Below are 22,191 nucleotides of genomic sequence, written 5' to 3' on the forward strand. Positions count from 1 at the left end.
CACAAAGATCATCCTGTTTTCTTTCATTTTTTTTCTCTAATTAAATTTTCAAATATACTGGCTAAAGAAACAAATTGCTTCCTCATTATAGCAATCTACCCATGGCAGCATCTAATTCTGGCTTTACCCAAAAATTTACAAGAAACTTCATAATTTTTTTTCCCTATCTTTGTGGTTGTCAAGATCTGGAGTAAGTTAAGTCTGCTTTTTCCTACTTGTAGTACCCAGAAAGGTCATAAACACTTAGAGAAAAAGGGTATCTTATTTCTGCAGATACTTGGATGTCACAGCTATAGGATTTACATGGTTGGACCAAGGTACCCCAGGCTGGGTACAAGGGTGAGACTCCTTTGAGCACAAAGTGAAATACCAGTGTAATTCAGTGTGACAAGATCCCAAAGAGCTGGAAGTAGGTGTCAATCACCCTCTATCTGTTATTATTATTCAAGTAATTAATCATAATTGTGTATGGTGTAATCTGGATAATGAACTGACTGCACTAATCCCATTTATCTTTAGATACATCAGTTATAGTGATACAAATAAAAGTTCAATGTAACCAAGGACTTTATATTCAGGATACAATATCATCTTAATGGTAACAGTCAGTTTATCAGCCTTATTTTTATTCAGGTAAATTCCTCTATTGCACTTTAATTAACTACTATGACTTGTTGCTATGTAGCATTAAAGGAGGAAATTATTGCAGCTGGCTTCACACTAGGGTTTACTATTATCTCCAAGGAAATGAGGACAATCAATATTCTAGGGAGGACAGGTACTGAAACTGCCTCCTGAACAACCTACAGATCAATAACCATGATAGAAAATGGAAGGGAGATTTGCATTTGAAGGAATCCCAAGGAGATCCCAGGGGAAGGAATCAAGTATAAAGACAAATGGGTATTTTCTATAACTGTTCATTTGTGACTGAACCCCATGTCATGAGGACCTGTGAACTTAACCAAATAGTTAGGTAGGTGTGTCAGCAGCTGGTTGCCTGCCACAAAAAAGATTTTAGCATAAGTAGATATCAATTTGATATTTTGTTTGTTTCTTTACTACTGGAACAGCAATTACAATAACATATTTTATGTGTAACTTGTGAATAAATGGCATAAATACTTCTTATTGAAGCCTGATTTTTATTATAGGTAAGTCCAGTACAACCATTAAATAAGAATATTCAATGGGAATAAAGGACTCTGATCTAGGGATACCCTGTTCCTGGGGTTTCTGTAGGTTAAAAGGACGCTATTCCACTCAGCTACAGAAAACATAGTAAACTTTAATATTAACAAACCAATGTATTAAACAAGCACTTTCCAGAATCACCTAGGAAAGATCTCTTCTAGCAGCTGGACAGTGGGGAGAGTCCCCATGTTCAAGCATTCCTGGGGAATGCAGGGAAGATGTGGGATCACTTCCATGTGCATCTTCTCAGACACAAGTTGGAAAAACAGCCTACACTGAGGACTTGATGGTCAGTATATTCCTTATCCTCCATTTCACCTTAACTAACTGGTCAAGGTGGGACATACACATCTTAGTGAGTCTAAGATGTGTGTGTCTAAGAGTCTAAGAAAGGGAGCAACAGCCAATTTGTTAGCAAAGCTGAAGGAAACAGTCACCTTCCTCTTGTGTAGGGCTGGTGTTGAGCTTTAGTTGGAACAATTCATGTAGCAACCATCAACAGAGAAAGCATAAACTCATAAAATTATATCAGTCTCCCACTAACTGGGATTAAGAAACAACAGTAAGCAAAGTAACTTTCTATAACTTCCATATTTCAAGGGGGAAAAAGGCAAGTTATTAAATATTACTAAATTCTTGACTGAAATTATTCATTGTCTCATATGGCCACTAACTACATCTGACTTTCTTACTGTTACCATTTTCTTAACATGAGCATGTATTTTAATTTTGCTTTACAGGAGAAGAAGAATGGTGAAAGCTTTATCTAATTCTAGCCAATCCAGAATACCCAGGAAATCATGTGAATTCTGAGAAAGAGAGGAGTTGCGTGAATCAGAAGTGTGCAGAAAATGTGTTTATGTAAAATTCACTTACATGTAGGTGCTATAAAATACAATGCAAAATGCTAAGAGTGTTTAGGAAATTATAGCTTCCTGAATTGGGTTTTATTATACTCATAAGAATTTGTCATCGTTGTTGTTTAAAAATAATAAAAGTTATATTTTTCCCTTTCTGAATTGTAGCCTTTTCAGGCCATGTGGTTTCAGGGATGATCACAGACCGCAAGGTGAGCATTTTTACTTCTTGTATTGTTTTCCTTACTCAGAGCCATGTTATCCATGATACTCCAAGAAAATTCAGCCCCTTGCTCCCTGCACACCCCCATTTACCTCTTTCAAGTCTTGGACGATGGCAGTGAGCCTCTCGTTCTCTGCCTGAACGTTGGTGACCACCGCCCTGCTCTGCTTGAGCTCATTCTGCATCTCCAAAATCTTCCCGAGGTAATAAGCTTCTTTTGAAGCAGATTCCTGGAGCAGGGTCTCCTCCCGCGTCTCTCCATCCTCAGCCACTTTGCGGTGAACGGAGAAGGACTGTCCAAACGCCTGCAAGAGGAAAACAGTGCACAGTGAAACAACTACTGAAGCCCTGGAAAAATTATCAGCAAGAACAAGCAGCTGCATAGCCAGCGGGAAGGAAATAGATCTGCGAGTCCCAAACTCTGACCTAATAAATACTGCCTTAGCAGCCTCCTAGCAGCTGAGGGCCACCATCTCATCTAGCTGAAATTAAGCATCTTGGAGTTGTTCTCATTTGCAGTATGGATTTATGGCCCCCATCCAGGCGACCTCCACTGAGATCAAGATGGTGCTCTGCTAACTGGCCATTAATTAGCGCCAGTGTTTAACTCTCCTGCGTGAGGCCAGCTGATAATTCATCAACTCCTTTCTTCCCTAATTCTGCAAAATAAACGCCTGGTTTGTGTTGTTTTAAAGAGCATAAATAGCTGACAAGTCTTTCTTAATTGCTTTCCATTTCCAACAACCTTTTATTATAGGAACTGATATCATGGTATGGAGAAAAGCTCCTGCAACTTGAAAGAAAGATAAATGAGTACCAAGCAGTGGCCATCTACACCCCTGGTATGCTAAGCATACGGTTTGTCAGCCCCTTCATTTCATTTGTGCTCAGTGTTTTCTGCTGAGAAGAAACAATATTTAAGTGTTCAAAAAGTGTCTAAACATATAGATAATTTCTAGTGATTCTCTTCTTGCTACTGGCTTGGACTGATCAATTTAGTAAGGCAGTATTTCTCAGTGACAATTTCTGATGTTTTTTCTGACAGCTCTGGAGCAACCTGAGAGGATGCAAAGCACAAGCCATGATAGTAGACATGATGGAGACACCATTTAGCTATGAAACACAGAGGGGAAACCCCAGCAATAACATAATAACATAAAAAATAATGTAATAAAACAAAATAATATAGACACAAAAATAAAATAAAAATAATACAAAAAGGAAAATAAAACAAACCCTTATTTGATTGTATTACCTTTAAAAACAGACATTTGGCTGAAAGTTACACGACCTAATTCTGGAAAAAGCCAAAAGAAGGTATCTAATGTTAACAATATTTGGCCTAACATAGGCAAAAGTTGTCTCATACATCTTAATTCAAAGTGAACACATTTGAAAGACCATGCCTTTTATTTTTTTCCCTAATACATGACAGAAAGATTTAAGTCATGGTAATGTTATTTCAGCGAAAAATTATCCCTAAAAGCCTGATTTTTACTCAGTTCTATGAAACCACAAAGCAGAGTACACGTTTGTGCTCTCTGTTAACTGTGGCCTTCTTTGCCTACCTATCGATAAGAACTACTTGTCAAATTAAATCCATTGTTTTACTGTTGCTATTTATAGCTTTTCAGAACACATTCTAAGTTTTACTGGCATTATAAGTGAAGCAGCCCCTTAAAAAACTTCAAAGTAAAACCCTCTTCAAAAACTTCTCAGCTTTAAAGTCTACTTCACTTAGAGAATCTTGTGAACTCAGCATTAAAGGATGCTAAAAATATTCAATAATGTATTAACCCAGCTGTCTTCTCGAAAGACAGTAAGTTACTGAAATAGCAGGCATCAGCAACTTGCCAAATAGGATTTTGCAAATAACAAGAAATTCAATTTAATGAAACTGTTAAGCACTGGTTCAGTCACTATATCTGTACATCTAAGATGACTGTTTCAGGAACACTGCTAATAAATTATATCTTACTTTACATACTTATATGCAACGGCTCGCTGCTCCTAATTTGAGATGGAGCAAAAAGCACCAGGCCAATAATGACCCTACACAGCAAATGTAAAGGCCACTGACTCTGGGATAAAACCAAAACACAGCAGAAGAGTGGGTAGGAGTAAGAGGGATGGAGAAGCTCATGAATAAATGGGACCTGAAGTCCTCTCTACCACCTAACTATAGATAAATACCAGTGCACAGTGATGACAGCCTTCCAGGTGCATACTGTATTTTCCTCAAATGTACTTTGAAGGTGCATTTTAGCAGATGTGATGTTTAGAATGGCAGTGAATACAGATTCTGGAGAGGGTGCACAGTATAATGGAAGATTACTGCATACTTCATGTTCCATTGTGCCTATGACTACAGAAAACAAACTTTTTCTTTTTCCTATGAACCCAAATTTGAACATTACTGTTTATCATACTATTCAATTTCTTTCTTCAACTGCTATCAATATGTTCAAAATCAGGGGAAAGAAAGCAAGGCAGTATAGTTCGCTTTCCATGTTGTTGGAAATTATGCAGATCCATGCAAAAAAGAGAGAAATATGAGATGTCTTTTAATATAAAGCAAGCGAAAAGTTCTGCTTCTGTATTTCATGGTCTGTATAGAACATCAAAAACTTGAACCTTTCCAGACATACCCACTTAAGGCCTTGCATGAGATTGATCACTTTTAAATTAAAGCATATATCAATACTTTTCAGCTGGTAGCCAAATATTTGTTCTATTTTGATTTTATGTTTTAATAATTTGATACATTTACTTATTTCTGAAAACCTATAACCTTGCTATGATATAAATATTCCAATTAACTGTTCTCACTTATTTCACTGAAGCCACCCCCACAGTAGAAAAAGTTATTCACCCGAAAAACTTTACAGGTCATCTAACTTTACAAGAGGCACAACGATTGTCCTCCAACAACAAATGGTTTCCAGACCTGAATGGGACAAAACACCTCACACATTACAGCCCAGACACCACACTCAGCCAACAGCATGAACAGACTGCAGCTGGGGAGTGCTGGAACAGCCCCCTCCAGCCTTCACAATCACCTCCTGAACACGTTGGACATTAAAGAGTCAAAATGTTCCCAGGAGATGGGAAATCCATATTAGTGAAAGCCAATAATGGACAGGATAGGAACTGGAGGAGCATTTGGCACAGAGGCATTCATTTGTGAGAAGCACATGTGACTGGCATTGGCATCAAGCATGGAAGAAGGAAGCAGCAGATGAAGCTCAAAACAGAAGAAGCTGACAACCTGGAGTGCAAGATAAAGACAGTTCACTTGCATTTGGGTCAGTTATTGGATACCAACTGGTATGTTTGCAGCTGTCTGCAGATGCAGATGTTCCCTGCATTCACCATTGTATAAGATACTGGTATTTCCCTAGACTCATACAATGGTTGGGGTTGGAAGGGACCTTAAAGATCATCCAGTTCCAACCCCTCTGCCTCTAAACCAGGTTGCTCATTTTGTTCAGATATTTATAGCCAAGGTGAAGAGTTTGGATCCTGAAGAGATGCTGTTCCTGCCTAAAAGAACTTTGTTACTTATAATTAGTACCACAGCAGCTTCTCCCTCAGTCAAATTTCAGGTGATGTCAGGACAACAAAAGCAGGGACAGGTTCTTCCACACTATTTCATCTTTTCAAATGGATTAGGACAAGTATGTCAATGTATCCTACAGAGTTCTCTGACCCAGCCTTCAAGAAAGTATTCAGAAAAGCAAAGAACTATGGCTGTAGATGCAGGAACAGTGCCCAAATCGCCTGTGTGATTTCTGTGAAGTATTCCACGTAGGTGCTGTACTATATTGGGCAGCTGTGTTAGTTATTTACCACCGTTCTCTTCAGTATGGTGCTGCTGTGCTTGGTATGATTCCTCATTAAAACCACTTAAAAATCACTACTGGTCCCTTAGTGGCTCTTAGTTGCAGTAATCACAGTGTAGAGCTTTTCCAGCACAGGACATCATTTTCCAAATTCAAGTTTGGACTCAGAAAGGGCCATGTAGACCTCTATGGCTTCTGCTTCCTTGAGAAACCTGCTCCTAGTGCAGATACAACAGCTTAAATCAGCTACAAAGACTGAGGCACCTTTACTGTTTTGACAAAGACTGTCCTAACAGAGACCAGTCTGAATTTCATCATACACAGGTATTGTCACTTATCCCAAGATTTTGCTTAAAAAGATGTTCTTGACTGAGTGAGGTGATACTTTTTTGTAAGTTGGTCATAAAAGCTGAGTAACAAGATGCCATTAAACGTTGTATACATATTCCAAGACCTGAGAATTGTAACAGCACCCTGACTTTTTAGAGGCATCTTAAAATCTGAACTTTGAGAACAATAAAATAATCGTCAGCATTTGAGGTCATGACAAAGAATGGCAACAGTGGGCATACACAGGGAAAATGTCAGTCTGACCACAGAGAAAAGTGCAACCTTTGAGGAAAAAGCCATTTACCACTGAACTCTAAATAACCCCAGATGGAAATTCCAGTGTCAGAAGCAAACTAGCACAACAGAAATAATGCTGTGAACAAAATGGGCACAGATTTGTGAAAGAACAATAGAAAAATGACTGTTCCAGACAACGTGTCATATTTATATGCAAATATAAATAGCAGTAGAAAGCTAATGTTCAGCTAGTGACATGAAATGATGTCTGTAAAACAAAAGTTATATTTAACACTTTAAAAAAAAAGGAAAAAGAGAAGCTAGATTTCTAATTTAGGTGTAGAAAGCAGCACATATGCACATATCAGTTATAAACATAAGTAGGTAATGAAGAATGCTATTTCTGAGTTTCACTTTTATTTTTACTAGTCCCCTCCTGGGACAGGAATTCTGAAGTGTTTGCACAGAAATTAATTCTTCTAGTCTGTGATGATTAATAAGAAATAAAACATGACCTGACTGCTATCAGAACTAGGCAGCCTGCCTTTATGGCTTTGACACTTAATGTAGTTTTTCTGATGCATAATGCAACAGCATCGAATTGTTCCAATGATTGCCTATTTCAGCTACTAACTTGCTGCAAAGCAGAATGTATTATGTATTAGTTACCTCCTCCACGTTCCTAACACAAAAGCAGGGAAAAACCAGCCTGGGATTATCCAAGAGGGTACCATATTTCCTAGTCAAATGTCAGTATGACACCACAGATGGAAATCTTTGCTAGAGATTTTAGGGGTTAAGGTCAGGGACAGGTCTTGTATTTTATGGCAAAACTGGAATGCCCATTTATCACTGAATATCCCCTTAGTCATTTGCAATTCCATGTTTCTCAGAGAAGATGGGGGTTTTTTAAGCTTTTATACTTTTAAAAAATTCACAATTTTATAAATTTTAATTTTTTTTTTTCACAATTCATTAACCAAAGCTCAGAGTTCTTTGAAATTTTTCTGCTAAGGAGCAATCAGTGGCAGACAGGTCTGCAAGGGAATCCCCTCTATACAAGACCAAGCAGTGGCTGAGCAGGCTCTAGCCCTTCCCTCAAAATCAGCAGGTACAAAACTGCCCCCTCCATAAGACATGATGTGTCTCCATTTGGACATTATTCCCTTAACATATCTCCAGTATTTTATACCCTGCTCACCTGAAGGCTGATGAAATCAACCTGTGTGTACCAGTTTCTTTGCTAGCAAATCCAACCCAGACTTCAGCCTAACTGGTAATCTCTCTCTCCAAGGGCTGTCTTACAGGTGCTCAGTGCTCAGTTCTGGTCACTTGGTTGTTTGTCATTCCCTGCTCCCTCACACTCTGGGTACACGGATTGTGTAGTGTCTTGGACAAGGACTGCATTTTACTCTTGAAGAACACAGGAGGAGGCACCGAGTCTAAGTCCATTGTGTTTCTTGGCAGTGCAACAGCAAATAATGCCTTTGCAGAGGTGACTGATGGGCTCCAGTCATATTATATCTGCTTTCTGAAAATATGGAAGAGTTTTAGGCCCCTAAAACTTTTTCACAATTTAGGTTAAATCTTCATGCAGCTGACATGACCTCCTGATGGTCATTTAAGATGGCTGAGAGAAGGCAGTAGGTTTCCTTTTGGAACCCAATACTGAAGTGATTAAAGCCTTCAAATGCAAATACCAGGCATACTGCAATCAAAACACAGGCAGATGCAAGCTTAATGATGACAGAGAAAAAAATTAATAGCTATTGTGTGGATAGTGCATCTGAGATGGACAGCCCATGCAGGGAAGCAGATTGAAAAGTCAAAAACAGATTGAGAACACAGCCTGAATCAGCATGGGCATATAGGCAAGAAAACTAGATCATGAACTTTTGGGTTGACAAGCTATCTGAAAACAGCTTGATATTTTACTGCTAGGAAAGTGTCCCATTTGTCTAATTGCTCCCATGTTCAAGAAAGCAGGATGTGGAAATCTCCTACAGAGAGGCAGAAGATGCAAAGATGTTCAACCCCATCACTACTTTATCTTTCAGCTAAGAATAACAAACAAGGTTCCTAGAGCTAACCAGTCCCCCAGTCAAAAGAAATATGAGATAATTGATCAAAATTGCACTGTATCCAAGCAACTGGCTAAGCACTGGTCATTTCAAAATTTCCAGACTCAAGATGATCAGTTTTATGATCTGTGGAACACAACATAAATAGGATTTGTGTGTATTTGTTTGGTTTAATTTTTTTAATGTAGCAACATAGTTTTTACTTCATATGCCCCATCTTGGAGAAAAAAAACATTAAATGTTTTATACTCAGTTTGAAGCAAGTTAACAAACTAGGGTATACCTAGAGGTATTCAAAAAATGACTGGATGTGGCACTTAGTGCTATGATTTAGTTGGCAAGGGGGTGTTTGTTCAAAGGTTGGAGTCAATCTTACAGATCTTTTCCAACCTTAGTGATTCTGATAAACTGATAAACCTATAAATGTTACTTGAAGAAGCTATTTTATTGCCACCTAAAGGCAGAAGGCATTTAACTTTATTTCCAAACACCAGCTTACTTTATCAATTCAATAATAATGCAAATGCTGGTGCAATGATAAAGTAATGTAAGTTAATATCTGCATGAGAGATTTCTTGCGAAAGTGACTTGCAATCCAATGTGCTGGAGGCTTTAGCTGTGCCAGAAATACTGAAGAGATCAGATACACAGAAAACATAAGTAATACTGAGTCTGTTTACCAACGTAGAGCAGTAGGACAAATGTCAACAATTCATAGGCTTTTCCCCAGGGAAGCTTTGGATAAAAGTGTGAAGGATGTGGACACTTCTGTTTGTTCTCAGTGGATCCTTTCAGTGTCTACAGTCCTCTTGAAATTCATATATCAGATGCTAATCAACAAAGCCTTCAGAAAATACAGAGAGAAATGAGCATTTACATTCAACTCAGCTACAGGCACGGCCACACTTCTACAGTCCCAGTACAGTGTGCTGATTTCAATCAATACGTGAAGCCTTAGGCAACCATGCTGCCTTTTTGTAAATAAGGAACAAAAATATGCCTAAATGTGATGGCTGGGAAATATTTATAGACAAGAAGAAAGCAATACCATGAAAATGAACAGTCAATGCTAACCTCCATTGTTCATCAGCAATCTAGTAAGAGGGAGAGTGAATAAGAATTTCCATTTAATTGCCTTTAACAGCACTCTAGATGAGGATTTCTATTCCCCCAGCCCTGAGCATTCCCTCCAGGCACAGAAAACACAAGAAAGGGGAAGCTTGTAACAAAGAGCACCACTTATCTACAACACAACTAATTAGTTTCATGCTGGTAATTTTAAAGCAGCTCTGTTCGAAATGAAAACGGTCAATAATTAAATCATTTCTATTAAAAAAAAAAATTCAACACATTATTAATGAAACATAAGGTGGCTCAAAAATTTGCACCAATTACTATATTGGTGCTTATGAGTTTACACTGCTACATGATCAACCTCCAGCTATTACAAAATTCCAACAGAAGCATTACCAGAACAAGCATGTAAGACTGTCAAAGATTTTTTTTTAAACAAAATGTATCTGAAGGTGGAGATGAAACATGCCTTCCAGTAACAGCAAAATCCCTTTTTTACTAAAACTTGGTTTTTTTAATCTATTTTCCCCTTCTCTAACTGCTTTTCTTTTCTTCTGTTTTTCTAACTATGAAACGGCTAAGATAATTGCAATTCTGTCTCCTGTGCTTGCTTGAATAAAGCTGCAAAGAATGTATGCCAAAACACAACTCTTTGAGTTGTCAGCCTGCTGGGACATTTTAGTTATTTCACATTAGCTCCCCATATGTAAACTCATATTCCACAATGAGACCACACTTTTAGAGCATTTTAGGAGTGGTCTAAGGAAAGTCGTGTTGGTAGTGAATAAAAAAACCAAACCATGAAGTGCACCAAGTGCATTCTACATTGCTTCTACTACTTCTGCCACGATTTCCCAGTGGAGAGAAGTCTCAATGGTAGTATTGGAGAGGGAAAGATTATTTCCAGCTGCATAGGCATAACAAAGGAAAGGAAGGACTCCTATCACAACCAATTAGGGCTATTCCAGAGCAGCATATAAGAGGCAAAGGCTCCATGCCCAGAATGCCTCTTCTCAAAGAGGAGGAAGGAAATAAAGAGCAGGATGCAACCACATCAAGTTGCATGGAGCAAGTGTAATAAATAAGAAATGGTAAAATTTACTCATCAAAATATATATTGTACTTCTCATATACTATAGCTAATGCCTTGTTGGGACTGGGGAGTTGTAAGCTGCGGAACAGTTAACTGCTGTGTTACTATTATAAGTTGACTGTCCTGCAACTGGCAGTTCCATAGTTGGCAAGATAAAGTATTCTGCTTTGCTGAGCATGTATACCATATCCTGTTTTTCTAAAAATATTGTCTAAGTGTACTCATTAGAAAAGGAATAAGAGAACAAGGGTCAGGGAGTCAAGGACAAAGATGATAAAGAAGAGCCAAAGAGAACATCTGGATACCATTCCCATACCCAGCTCCAAGGACATTTGAGCTAATTAAAACTACTAATGGAAAGTGCCTGGCAATTAAAATAGGTCTACAACAGAACCAACCAGAACAAAGCCCACAAACTCAAGCCCAATGAAGAGCTAACAAGTGACTATGGGAGGGGAGTTGAAAAAGTATTAAAGTTACTGTTTGTCTCTATTGAGCTTGCAGGCCGTTGGAAGAGCAGGGGTCTCTCCAGGCTGCCCAGCATGCTGATTTGCTTCTTTACACTTTATATAAATCTTATAATAAAAAGTGCTGCTATATTTTGATTTGGTTTATTTACCTATAACACAAGGAAAAAGAAAGCTGCTGCTTAGGAGATAATGCTCTTTGCACATTAGAGTAAAAAAAACAATGCAGCAACTCCCTCTATCATTGACTGCTGCAGATGTAAGGAGTATGTCTCAGAACACTTACAAAAAGTGGAAAAACTTATTGACATAATATTAGGTTTGTGCTACCTTTCAAGTAGATTCATGAAATTTAAAAAACTAATTGTTTTCTCATTCCATCCCTGAAGAACAGAACTACTTACACAACTGCTTATTAAATCACCTGAAAACTTTAGACTAGCAGGGCCTCACTTTATGAGGATTTCTGACATTTGTTCTCAAATTCAGAAGGAAATGACGTTTGTCTACTGGAGAACACTTAGTTGTATTTACATATATCCTATAAGCAATAGGATATCCCTTTTATTTAGATTCTTTTCTTTTAATATTTTATGCTGTTTTCTTTCAATTAAAAAGAAGGTAAGGTCCCTTTCAAACCAAATCATTCTAAGAGACATAAATCACTCCCCCAGGGATCTAAAACTGTGGATTCTGAGTATAGGGTAAGTGGTGGCACTGTTGCTAAGCAGCAAAATTAAGGATTTACTTCTCAAAGAACAGGAAACTCCTCTTTTTGAATAAGAAAACAAGTAATATAGTTACCATCTTGTCCTCAAAGCACTGTAGAGTGTCACCCTCAGGCAGAAGTCATTACACTGAGAATACTTCTTTGTCATACAAACAAAAGAAATTAGAAGCTACAACAGGAAAAGAGAAGGAAAAATACCCTACCTCCTTTAAGGTATTTTTGGGACCCACAGGAAAGGTCTCCGATAATCAAAACAGCAGTATATTATGCTTCAAGTGACATTTAGAGACAAAGGAAAATCCACTCTGAGAGTGGCATGGCACCAAAATAAGTGCCCAGAGTGTAACCTCCATCCTTGGAGACTTTCAAAACTTGTCTAGGACAGGACCCTGAGCAACACAACCTCAAACTTCAGTCAGGAGACAGACAAGAAAATCTTCAGGAACCTACTCCAAACTAAATTCTATTATTATTAAAGGAGCAATTCCATATGCTGGAAGGACTGGGACATGCTTCTCCAGGACCATACAGTTGAAAGAGCTATGACTCATGGTTGCCCTTTTTCTTAGCTATCTTCAACACCAGTCTGAAATTGAAGATGATCGAAAGCAAGACCATTGTGGTTTTACTGTCATCAACAAATTTGATCATTTAAATGGAACACACAGAGACAGGAAATTTCAATGACAAGCATAAACGGATCTTGAGTTTTACCTGTTTGGGACACCAGCACTCTCAACCAGTTTTATTGCAGCAGTCATAAAAATCACAACCTGAGAGCAGGGCTCAGTCTCAGCCAAAGTCACAGTAACCTGGCAAGACAAGGCTCAGGTCTATAGCAGTCAGGGCAGCAAAAGATCATCTTCCAAACTGATAAAATCTCATGAGCAACTACACTTACAGAATACATTTTTCCTGTATATTCCACAAAAGTACTCCTGCTTATTAAATTTAAAGCAAGCCTTAATTTGTCTGGCACAACTCACATTCCTACTCTCCACAGTTCTTTATGTGAATTGCCAGCACAGCAGTTCTCACCACTCCATAGGTGATTAATAAGAATAAACTCTCTCCTTGTGACCACACGTGACTTGCTTAACATCAGCATGTGGTAACCAGAGTCGCACCTAGCACAAGTATCTTGGACAATGGAATGCAAGGAAAGAGCTCCACATTCTAGTTCATGGAGCTGGAGTACTTAAGTTGAGTGGGGAAGGAACACAAATTAACTTTTAGAAAAATAATTTCTAAGCTAAAGGTTTGAAAGGAGAAAGAAAGACTATTCAGAGATTTCTACTGCTTCAGGCATTTATAGAACCTCTGAAAAATTTAAGTTGGAAAAAATCTCTAAATAAAAGCATGCCCTTCAGAACAAGAGGCCAAAATTACAGACTTCTCATTTATTTTCAAAGGAAGGTTTAATTAGAATGCTGCCAGCTACTGATTTACCATGGGGAACTTTTTGCTTCCATTAGCATTGATCAGTGCAGTGCACACAACTGTTTCACACAATGCTACTGCAGCTGGGTGCTTACTGCAAGTGTTGGATAATCTCATGCCTCCAGAGCAAGTGAAATTTTAAGGCATATGGTGTTACTGATAATCATTTTACAGCAACAACAGCTTGCCTACTTAATGCCCCCAAAAAAGTAAGACTCAGAGAATGGGATCGCCACAGATTGTCCCACTGCAATCCTTAGAGAGTTGTAATTCATTTTGCACAGAGTAAGAAGAAAAAAAAAAAAAAAAGGCAAACCACCAAACCCCAAATATCTAAGTAAAAAACCTGCCCATTTATTCAAACAAAGTAGAGTAAAGTGGTTTGGTGTACACTGCTGACCAGGAGATCTACTAACGAGGAGAGGGACTTGCCTGACACATGAGGTTGCGTGAGAAGGTAGATGGCCTGGCACTCCTCCAAGTACCTCTGCACCCACACCAAATGTGTCTGTCTAAAGTCAGCCTGAGGATAAATTGAAGAAGGCAGACCATGCTCCATGCTGTGCACTCGTATACCTGCTTGTCTAAGTGCAGCAGGGCTCCAGGCTGATCCCACGTGTCACCCCAACACAAGCAAAAGGCAATAGCCTCACAGAGATTTAGCTTTATAAGTAAGAAATCTGCAGTCTAAACCATGTGTCCAACCATAGCCCTCCCAGTGCTTTTGCCCAAGGGCTCTGCTGTCCCTAACACTACTCACCTTTTACTGCATGAACATAGAGGAAGTCGGGGCATCAATGATAGGATTTGAAAATCACACACTAAACAGTGAGATCAGGAATCAACAGGAAACATCCAGGGCTGCAGGCATGTTTATAGGATGGGCTCATCTTACCCCAACCAAAATTTTAAGTAGTTCCCAGCCTCCTTCTCTGACAGCATGACATACGTAATATTGCCTGATGATATAAACTCCCATTTGTGAAATAAGTTGTCTCCCAGTAAGCAATTTGCAAAAGATAACAAGTTTAAGAGGATAACATGCTTTTGCTTTGTCAGCAGCTTTGTCTCAGGGTGACCTATCTTCCAGACTGCAAAAAACTACGTAAGCATATGCAAACTGAGCACCCATGACTTACCTAGTTCTACTGAGAAAGTAACCAAAGCTTTCATTAGCTTCAGGGAAGCCCACATTTTACCCTCGGGTATATGTTTCTAGATGACATGCTGTATATTCTGGTTCCTGATTCACTACATTTACTCATGTGGAAGTTGCCAGCAAATTACAAACAGTTTAAACAACTAACTTATTGCAAATCAGCAAATGCTATGACTCTCAGTTCTTTCAGTGGTTGTCTTATTTGCACAGAAGCTTTCGAACTACTTCACCAGCATCATCAGAATTTTCCCTTTAAAGTCTTTTTCACAACAGCAGTTTTCCTGGAACCAAAGTCTTCTTTCCTCCCCTGACACCCATCCACAGGAGCAATGCCCATGCTCCCACAGAGCAGAGGATCAGCAACACAGACAGGAGAACACCTCAGTCAGCAGCCAGCAAGGGAGTGCTTAGTTAGCCCAGCTAAATCTGGCGCGGCACCGGATGCGGGAGCTTTCCTTTTCTTTCCCAGAAAGGAAGCTTTCACACATCTCTGAACCTGATACTTAGCAAACTGTAATGGAATGTATCCCAGTACGAGTTGATTTGCACAATTGCACCATCAGAATGCAAATAAATATCAATGCTTTCCACAAATGATGGTGAATGATTCCTCCTTTACAAAAAAAGAGCCTTTGGAGAGTGTCAGGTAAATCCACACTGGGAAGGGATGTCACCTAATTTAAGTATTTTCCATCAGAAGGGGACAGAGAGCTCCCCATTGACTCTCACTTGGAGGCAACTCCTGAGAGAGTTGATGGCTTCTTTTCTGTCTCTCTTAAACTTGAATCTCTGAACTGCAGCACATCTGTGAGTGCATTTGCAGGAAACACATATCAACAGAAAAAAAATCACTAAGTGAAAAATACATAAGGTCATCAAACAATACATTTCTCTTGCAATGGATTTACAGATACTCCTTCGTGTCAAAATACAGTTATAACTATGTTTACTGTTGGGAATCTGTAAGCCACCTTTTAAAGACAGTGGTAACTCCACATGCTGAAACTGTGCCCAGAGAGATCACAGAACAGTAATAAAGGTGAGAGGAATCAAGCATCTGGAACCTCATCATAGCCATGTCTAGGGGAAAATCCACCACTTACGCTGTCGTGATTAAATACATCTGCTAATGACAGAGAGATGATAAAGGTAAAGAAAAATGGAGAAAAAAAAAAAGAAATAATCATGTAGCATAGCAGAAGATATTTGAATTCCTGTCTTTAAAAGTTCTTCCAGATAGTACCTGGCATGCTGTAATTTACGACTATAAAATGCATGTAGACACTGCACAAGAACTCAAACTGAACACATTCTAGGTTTATTGAGCTGTGCTCAAAAAGCTCTATCATGTGTAAAAGTAAAAGAAATGCAAAATGTTAAAGTGTTTAAAATATTTGACTTCTTGAAAAACAGCAAACAATTGAGACAGCTCTGCTGTCATAGCAGTATATTTATTATGAGACTAGTCCCAATGGGTCAAAAGGTTAAATGTCTGAGCCACTGTGAGAATTACAGGAGGCAGGAAACTATTTCATTAGATCCCAAGATAATCATGTTTCATTGCTGACCCTGGCAATACAGCACAGAATACAAATATTAGAATGACAGCACACAGCAATCCTCGGTGACAAAGAATAGGTATCTTTGAAAAAAACTCCACAGACTTCAGTTTTTAATTTCAGTGAAATATCAGAGAGGAAGGTCTGAGGTTTAGGCAAGGTCAGAATAAGAAGACAAAATTTATGTAGAAACAGAATAATGCTATTTGTTGAAAGCTCTGATGAGCTAGGCTTCTCAGGGCAGAGTCACTGAAAAGAAACACAGAAAAAATGGCAAGATTTCATCTTGTGACACCATTACAAAATTTGCTACTATTCAGACTGAGATTATATGCTCTTATGTCTTATATGTCCTGCACTATGCAGAAGACTAGACCAAACCTCTGTAACAATTATTAAAAATGGAATGATTCTCACTTGCAACCTGCATTGCTGGAAATATTTCCTACATACAAGATTTTAAATGGTGGCATGGCGAAATGCAACTCTAATGAAAAAATAATTTATTAGCCTTCTTTTAGAGGGGTCACCAATGACAGTCATCCTGTTTAGCAACACTGATTGCTTGCTGTGAAAAATGGTAAGTTAAATACCTGGGAACATGTTACTCACTTGATATGTCTAAGCAGAAGCAACACTTCATATCAACTACCAGCTTGTCTCAGCAGGGACCTGGTCAAGTCCCTTCCAAGGCACTCAGGTGGTCACTCAGGTCCTCTGACTGGTCATCTCCTTTGTCCATCACACCTCTGAAAAAACCCCAAACTTTGTCCCTGTGGCCTCTTTTCAACTACATTGTGACTACCACTATGTGAAAGAGGGGATGAGAGAAAAAGGAAATAACCAAAGGAAAATATATTTATGCCCTTCAATTTCTGCTTTGATAGAAGCAAACTAGTTATAAACTACTCCCAATTAATTTCAATTGCAAGAGGACTCATCTACTTTGTCTATCAAAAAAGATGATGCTTACCTAAGAAAGCAAACCTATTTCAAGGGTAGAAAAATACCATGAAATAAGAGCTATTTAACCAAAAAGAAGTTAAAATTACACAAGTCAAATTGAGAAATGAATGCTCTAAAAAGTGATAGCAACAGAACGAATAACTAGTAAGAACCACAGCTTCTTCCATGTTAAAATTATAGAGTCACTGTATTACAACCAGAAAAGAATGAAAATACCAGTATCACAGTAGTATTTAGAGAGAAGTTAATAAGTTATTAGGAAGAATCTGTCCATATATACACCCATATCTATACATACATATTCTTTTAATATTGCTGTGTAGCACACATTTCCATGGGAACCTGAGAAATCTGAGAACCCCAAGGAGCAGAGGAATATTACATCATTAATAAACAAATAAATGACCTGACTAAAAACTTGTTAGTTAATATCAGTCATAGAGAACCCAACATACATGATAAGGACTCAGTCAATAGCTGGAGTCCTTTGCCTTCTATGCTCTACATCAGCAGTTGTGGCCAGACCACTTAGCATGTGCATCTGGGTATAAACACCACGTGGGTATGTGAGAAATAGAGTCAAGATAAAATAATTTTTCAAACTAGAATTTATTATATAATAGAAGCAACCAGCACTAGGTGACAGAAGGATTCTTCCTCCTAAACCTGCCACACCAACACAGGGTATGAGTCCAGTACTTATTTCAGACATCCCATGCATATTCCTTACACACATGCATATACATTTTACATCACTATTCCAGGTATTTAATATATGTTTCTTTTATAGCCAAGACTAATTTGTTATTTCTACAACAAGTTATAAATTCATACATTTTTCGACAAAAAGGCGCCAGCATCCTATTGACCCGACTTAGTTTGGCTACAACTCATGTCCAGGGTAGCAGGGGAGGTGATGGTCTGTTTTATGTCTTTATGGGGGTGCAATTAAGTTTCACAATCCATTTGTTTTTCTTCTTTCCTGAGGTCACACTAACCCATTTGTTTCCTTAACCAACACAAATCATGGCCTGTGTTTACCACAGGTATGAGAATGTGAGTTATAATTATAAAAAAGTGAGTACAAGTGCATTAATTAACAAATTACATTAATTATTCAACCAATTAAGTAATTTTCTGAAATAAATCTCACCTTCCTCTTCCAGTGAGGTCTCTCATTGAGTTCCTGCACTGTGATGGTTGGTCTATAGGTAAACAAGCTGAATGAAGACAGGCACCTCCATAAGATGAAAAAACAGCCCAAAACAACCAGTCCAATGACTCATTTAGACTGCTCATAAAAGACTGCAAAATCTACCCCTTTATTCTTCTTTTCTGTCAGCACTGGGTCCACAGAATTGTTCCTGGTTTGTATCAGTAAACATGGAAGTTTACAAACTGGGTTTGCTCAGCTTTGAGAAAAGAAGGCTTAAGGGGAAACCTTATCACCATGTTTCAGTAGTTAAAGGGGTGGAGACATCCTTTTTATGGATGAGTCATGTGGAAGAGACAAGGGACAATGGGTACAAGTTACTCCTGGGGAGATTCCAACTGGACACAAGAGGAAAATTTTTCCCCATGAGAACAAACAGCCATTGGAATCATCTCCCCAGGGAAGTGGTGGATTTCCCAACACTGGACAATTTTAAGATTCAGCTGGACACAGTGCTGGACCATCTTGCCCAGAGTGTGCTTTTGCCAAGAACAGTGGAACCAGATGACTCCTGAGGTCCCTTCCAATCTGGTATTCAATGACTCTATGAAGGATTGTCCCACTATTGTTAACAGGCAAATGCAGCTCAAGTATTTGATCTTAAGTTTGCTGATTACACTTGGTACGTCTGGTTACCTACTTCTGAGGACTACTGGTAAAGCTTGTATGAAACAACTGATAGAGATTGTGAACAGTCCAAGCAATTAAGGACTGCTGAAAGTCTGTCATGAGGATGGCAGCAGCCTCAACAACCTAAGTGATGAATGGAAATGAAATGGCTTTGCTTTCAGTGCTTCACTCTAAGGTAGTTTGAAGCATTCAAGTAATCTACATGAGTACCATGGAATTACCCAGGGGATGGTGACCTGAGCAGCAGTACCCAGGAAATATGGATGGAAAGGATCTCCCCACCCTTTGTCTTGTCATCTCCAAAAAAGGGCAAAATAAACCATCAGAAGCACAGATGTCTCATTGAGGTTCCAATTCATGAACAGCAGATATTTTTAAGTGGCAGTTAGGAAATGCAGAATGACTTTTTGAGAGCATTAAAATAAACAGGAAGGGGAAAATTGAGTTAGCAACATCTGAACAGCACGCCTTCGGACACTGTAGTGCATGAGAAATGGAGCCAAACATAGGAGCTGAAAAATAAGACTAAAAAGGCTGAAAATAATACTGAAATCCCCGAGAAGTAGAAGTTGCAACAGCACATAGAGGAATGCAAAGCCAAAGAATGTAAAGCAATAGCAGAAGGATTGTGAAGAGGACTGTGTTAACACGCATCCAGGAGAAACAGGCTTCAGCAGAAGCCTGCTGAAGGGCAGTCATCTTTCTTAAAGTGAGGAAATAAGAATGAAATATCAAAAAAAACCGACATTAATTGAAGCACAGACTGCCATTCACGCCATGCTGGAGGTGAAAAAGAATCAGGAGGAGACTGCTAATCACGTACTAGGTAATAAGCAAATACCAAGTTCAGAAAGTTAGCAGGGAAAACAGGTGCAGTAACAGCCACAAAAGTTGGAGGAAATTTTAACAGCTAGAACAGAAACATCTTGTATGTATCTTGCAGGACTTGGTCTTACAGAGTACAGTACATGCTCTCCCCACACACCACTAGAACAGAAATAACCCAAATGCAAAAACTTTGTGACAGAGCACATTATAAAATACAGAGAGCCAGGGATCATGAGCAAAGGAGAAATGAGCAAATTATTACTGAAATGAAATTAGACGCCAATCAAGTCAGAACTGTACCAAATTTCATGAAGCATTTAAACAGGGAGACACAAGTGATTTGCAATGGAAGGGTAAAATATAGATCAAAATCAAATTAGTCAAGGAACCAGAATAATAGATGACAGGGTTGGGCTCAATTCAGAAATCAGAAATGCAAGCTAATCAAATAACTAAAAATGAGCTAATAAGATGGACTTGATGAGTCCTGCAGTGTTTTAAAGGCTTTGCTATATTATCAGGATTGCCTTAATGTTATACATCCCTCAGATCTTGCATTTTCTTATCGCTCTTCACAAAGAAGCAACTGCTGGGAACTGCAGCTGTGTTTGTGCTCAAGAACCAGAGGGAACATAATTAAAACAAAGACAGCTTCAAACTAACAGTATATGAAGGATGCAGCCACCTCTTAAAGGTGATCATTGCCTCACCAGACATAAGCAGCTTTCTTGAGTGAACTTGCAGATAATTTCTAAAAGACAGAAATATTTTATAGAAAGAGTGTAAGATGCACTTTTTGAATGCTTTTTAATAAGGATGAAGAAGAGCCTGTTCAAGTGATATAATCTATTACAATGAAGATAAAGCAAAATTCATGGATGAAGAGGAAACCAAAATAAAAATATGCAAATTAACCTGCATTAAAAATTCTGAGCATATCCTTAAATGATACCAGAAACTGAAACACTGGCTAACATCTGGCAATAACTAGAAGGATGTGGAGAAGATACAGCTGAGATAAGAAACCAGTGCTCTCGTGAAGAGTCTCAGTGAAAACTGAGGGACATGAAATACCAAAGATGATGGTTACAGAAAAAAAAAAATTATAATCAAATTAGGATAGCAGTAGTTGTTAATTTGGGAGGGCAGGAAAACTCTAAATAAATCCCAACCAGAACCACCCTTGCACATGAGTTGATTCCACACTCCTTTTGCATTACCTCTCTGCGTGCATCAGCCCACCTCTCCACTACTTGACTAAGTTAATTATTCATTAACTACCAAAAATTATTCTTCCTCCTAGGTAGCTGAAACTTACAGATACCACTTCAATATGAATAAATAATAGCATATTGACAGGAATATGGTGTTCATATGGTCAGGAGGATTGTGGAAATAGATCAATGCTCATTTTATACACTGAGTAGATACCATAATGATCATGGCTTTATACACCACTACATCATTTTGATGATGTTTTTCAACACCAAAGTGAGGACAATACCCAATATTTTTTCAAAGAGTAGAAAGTATCTATATTTATGTTCCTCAAAGGCCTTTGAATCTCAAAACCCAGGCCGCCAGTGCTTTCTAAATATGAAGTCCCTCGTAACCTAGTTTCAAACTGGTCACTCATAAGTAATTTATTGATGTTGTTATTTTGGAAGCTTCCTGGAAAGATTAATGCTAGTTAGTATTTCCCCTCAAAAATGGAGCAGAGAGCCTTCTCTAGATCTAAGACATTTCATATTTTTAAATGTAAAAAAATATACTAACCTTTCAGTTTGAAGAGCATGGAGTCTGGGATCTGGTAAAGAATCCAAATCCCTTCCCTACATTCTTCTTGACAATCCATGGCTGTGTAAACATCTCCTTGTTCCTCCAAAAAGGTGATGCTATGTATCATACTTTGATTTGTTGTTTAAATTATCAAACAGGATAACGTGCTAATGTCTTTAGTCTGGTTACTTAATTTTCTATGGAACTTTTGTTAAGAGCAGTCCCAAAACAGAAGTTCTTAATCCGTTTTTAAATAGACACATGCTATAAGCATTATTAATGCCAATGACAGTAAATTACAAGTGTCTACACTCAAAATGAACAGTTATGCTCTTTATAAAGTGAGATGGCAGAATATATTTTGCTTAAAGAGAAGCCAGAAGTTTTACATTCTCTCTCTTGGATTACAAAAAATCTTTACTTCGTAAGTAGTTTGTGTGTGTACAAATCATCAGTTGATGCTGCAATTGTGTATTTTTACTGAAT

General features: G+C 38.3%; 1 protein-coding gene across 6 annotated transcripts in view; it reads right to left on the reverse strand.

Moving 5' to 3' along the window:
• Positions 1 to 22,191, reverse strand: part of BICD1 (BICD cargo adaptor 1) — a 171,063-nt gene that overhangs the window by 81,874 nt on the left and 66,998 nt on the right. For all 6 annotated transcript variants that reach the window (XM_051784533.1, XM_051784532.1, XM_051784537.1 and 3 more), the window contains exon 2: positions 2,367 to 2,579. In XM_051784533.1, coding sequence (XP_051640493.1) covers positions 2,367 to 2,579 — 213 coding nt within the window. The remainder of the gene's footprint in view (positions 1 to 2,366; positions 2,580 to 22,191) is intronic.

Source organism: Manacus candei, unplaced genomic scaffold, assembly GCF_025592945.1.
Source record: "Manacus candei isolate 608988 ecotype Guabito, Panama unplaced genomic scaffold, ASM2559294v1 h1tg000018l, whole genome shotgun sequence".
Classification (NCBI taxonomy): domain Eukaryota; kingdom Metazoa; phylum Chordata; class Aves; order Passeriformes; family Pipridae; genus Manacus; species Manacus candei.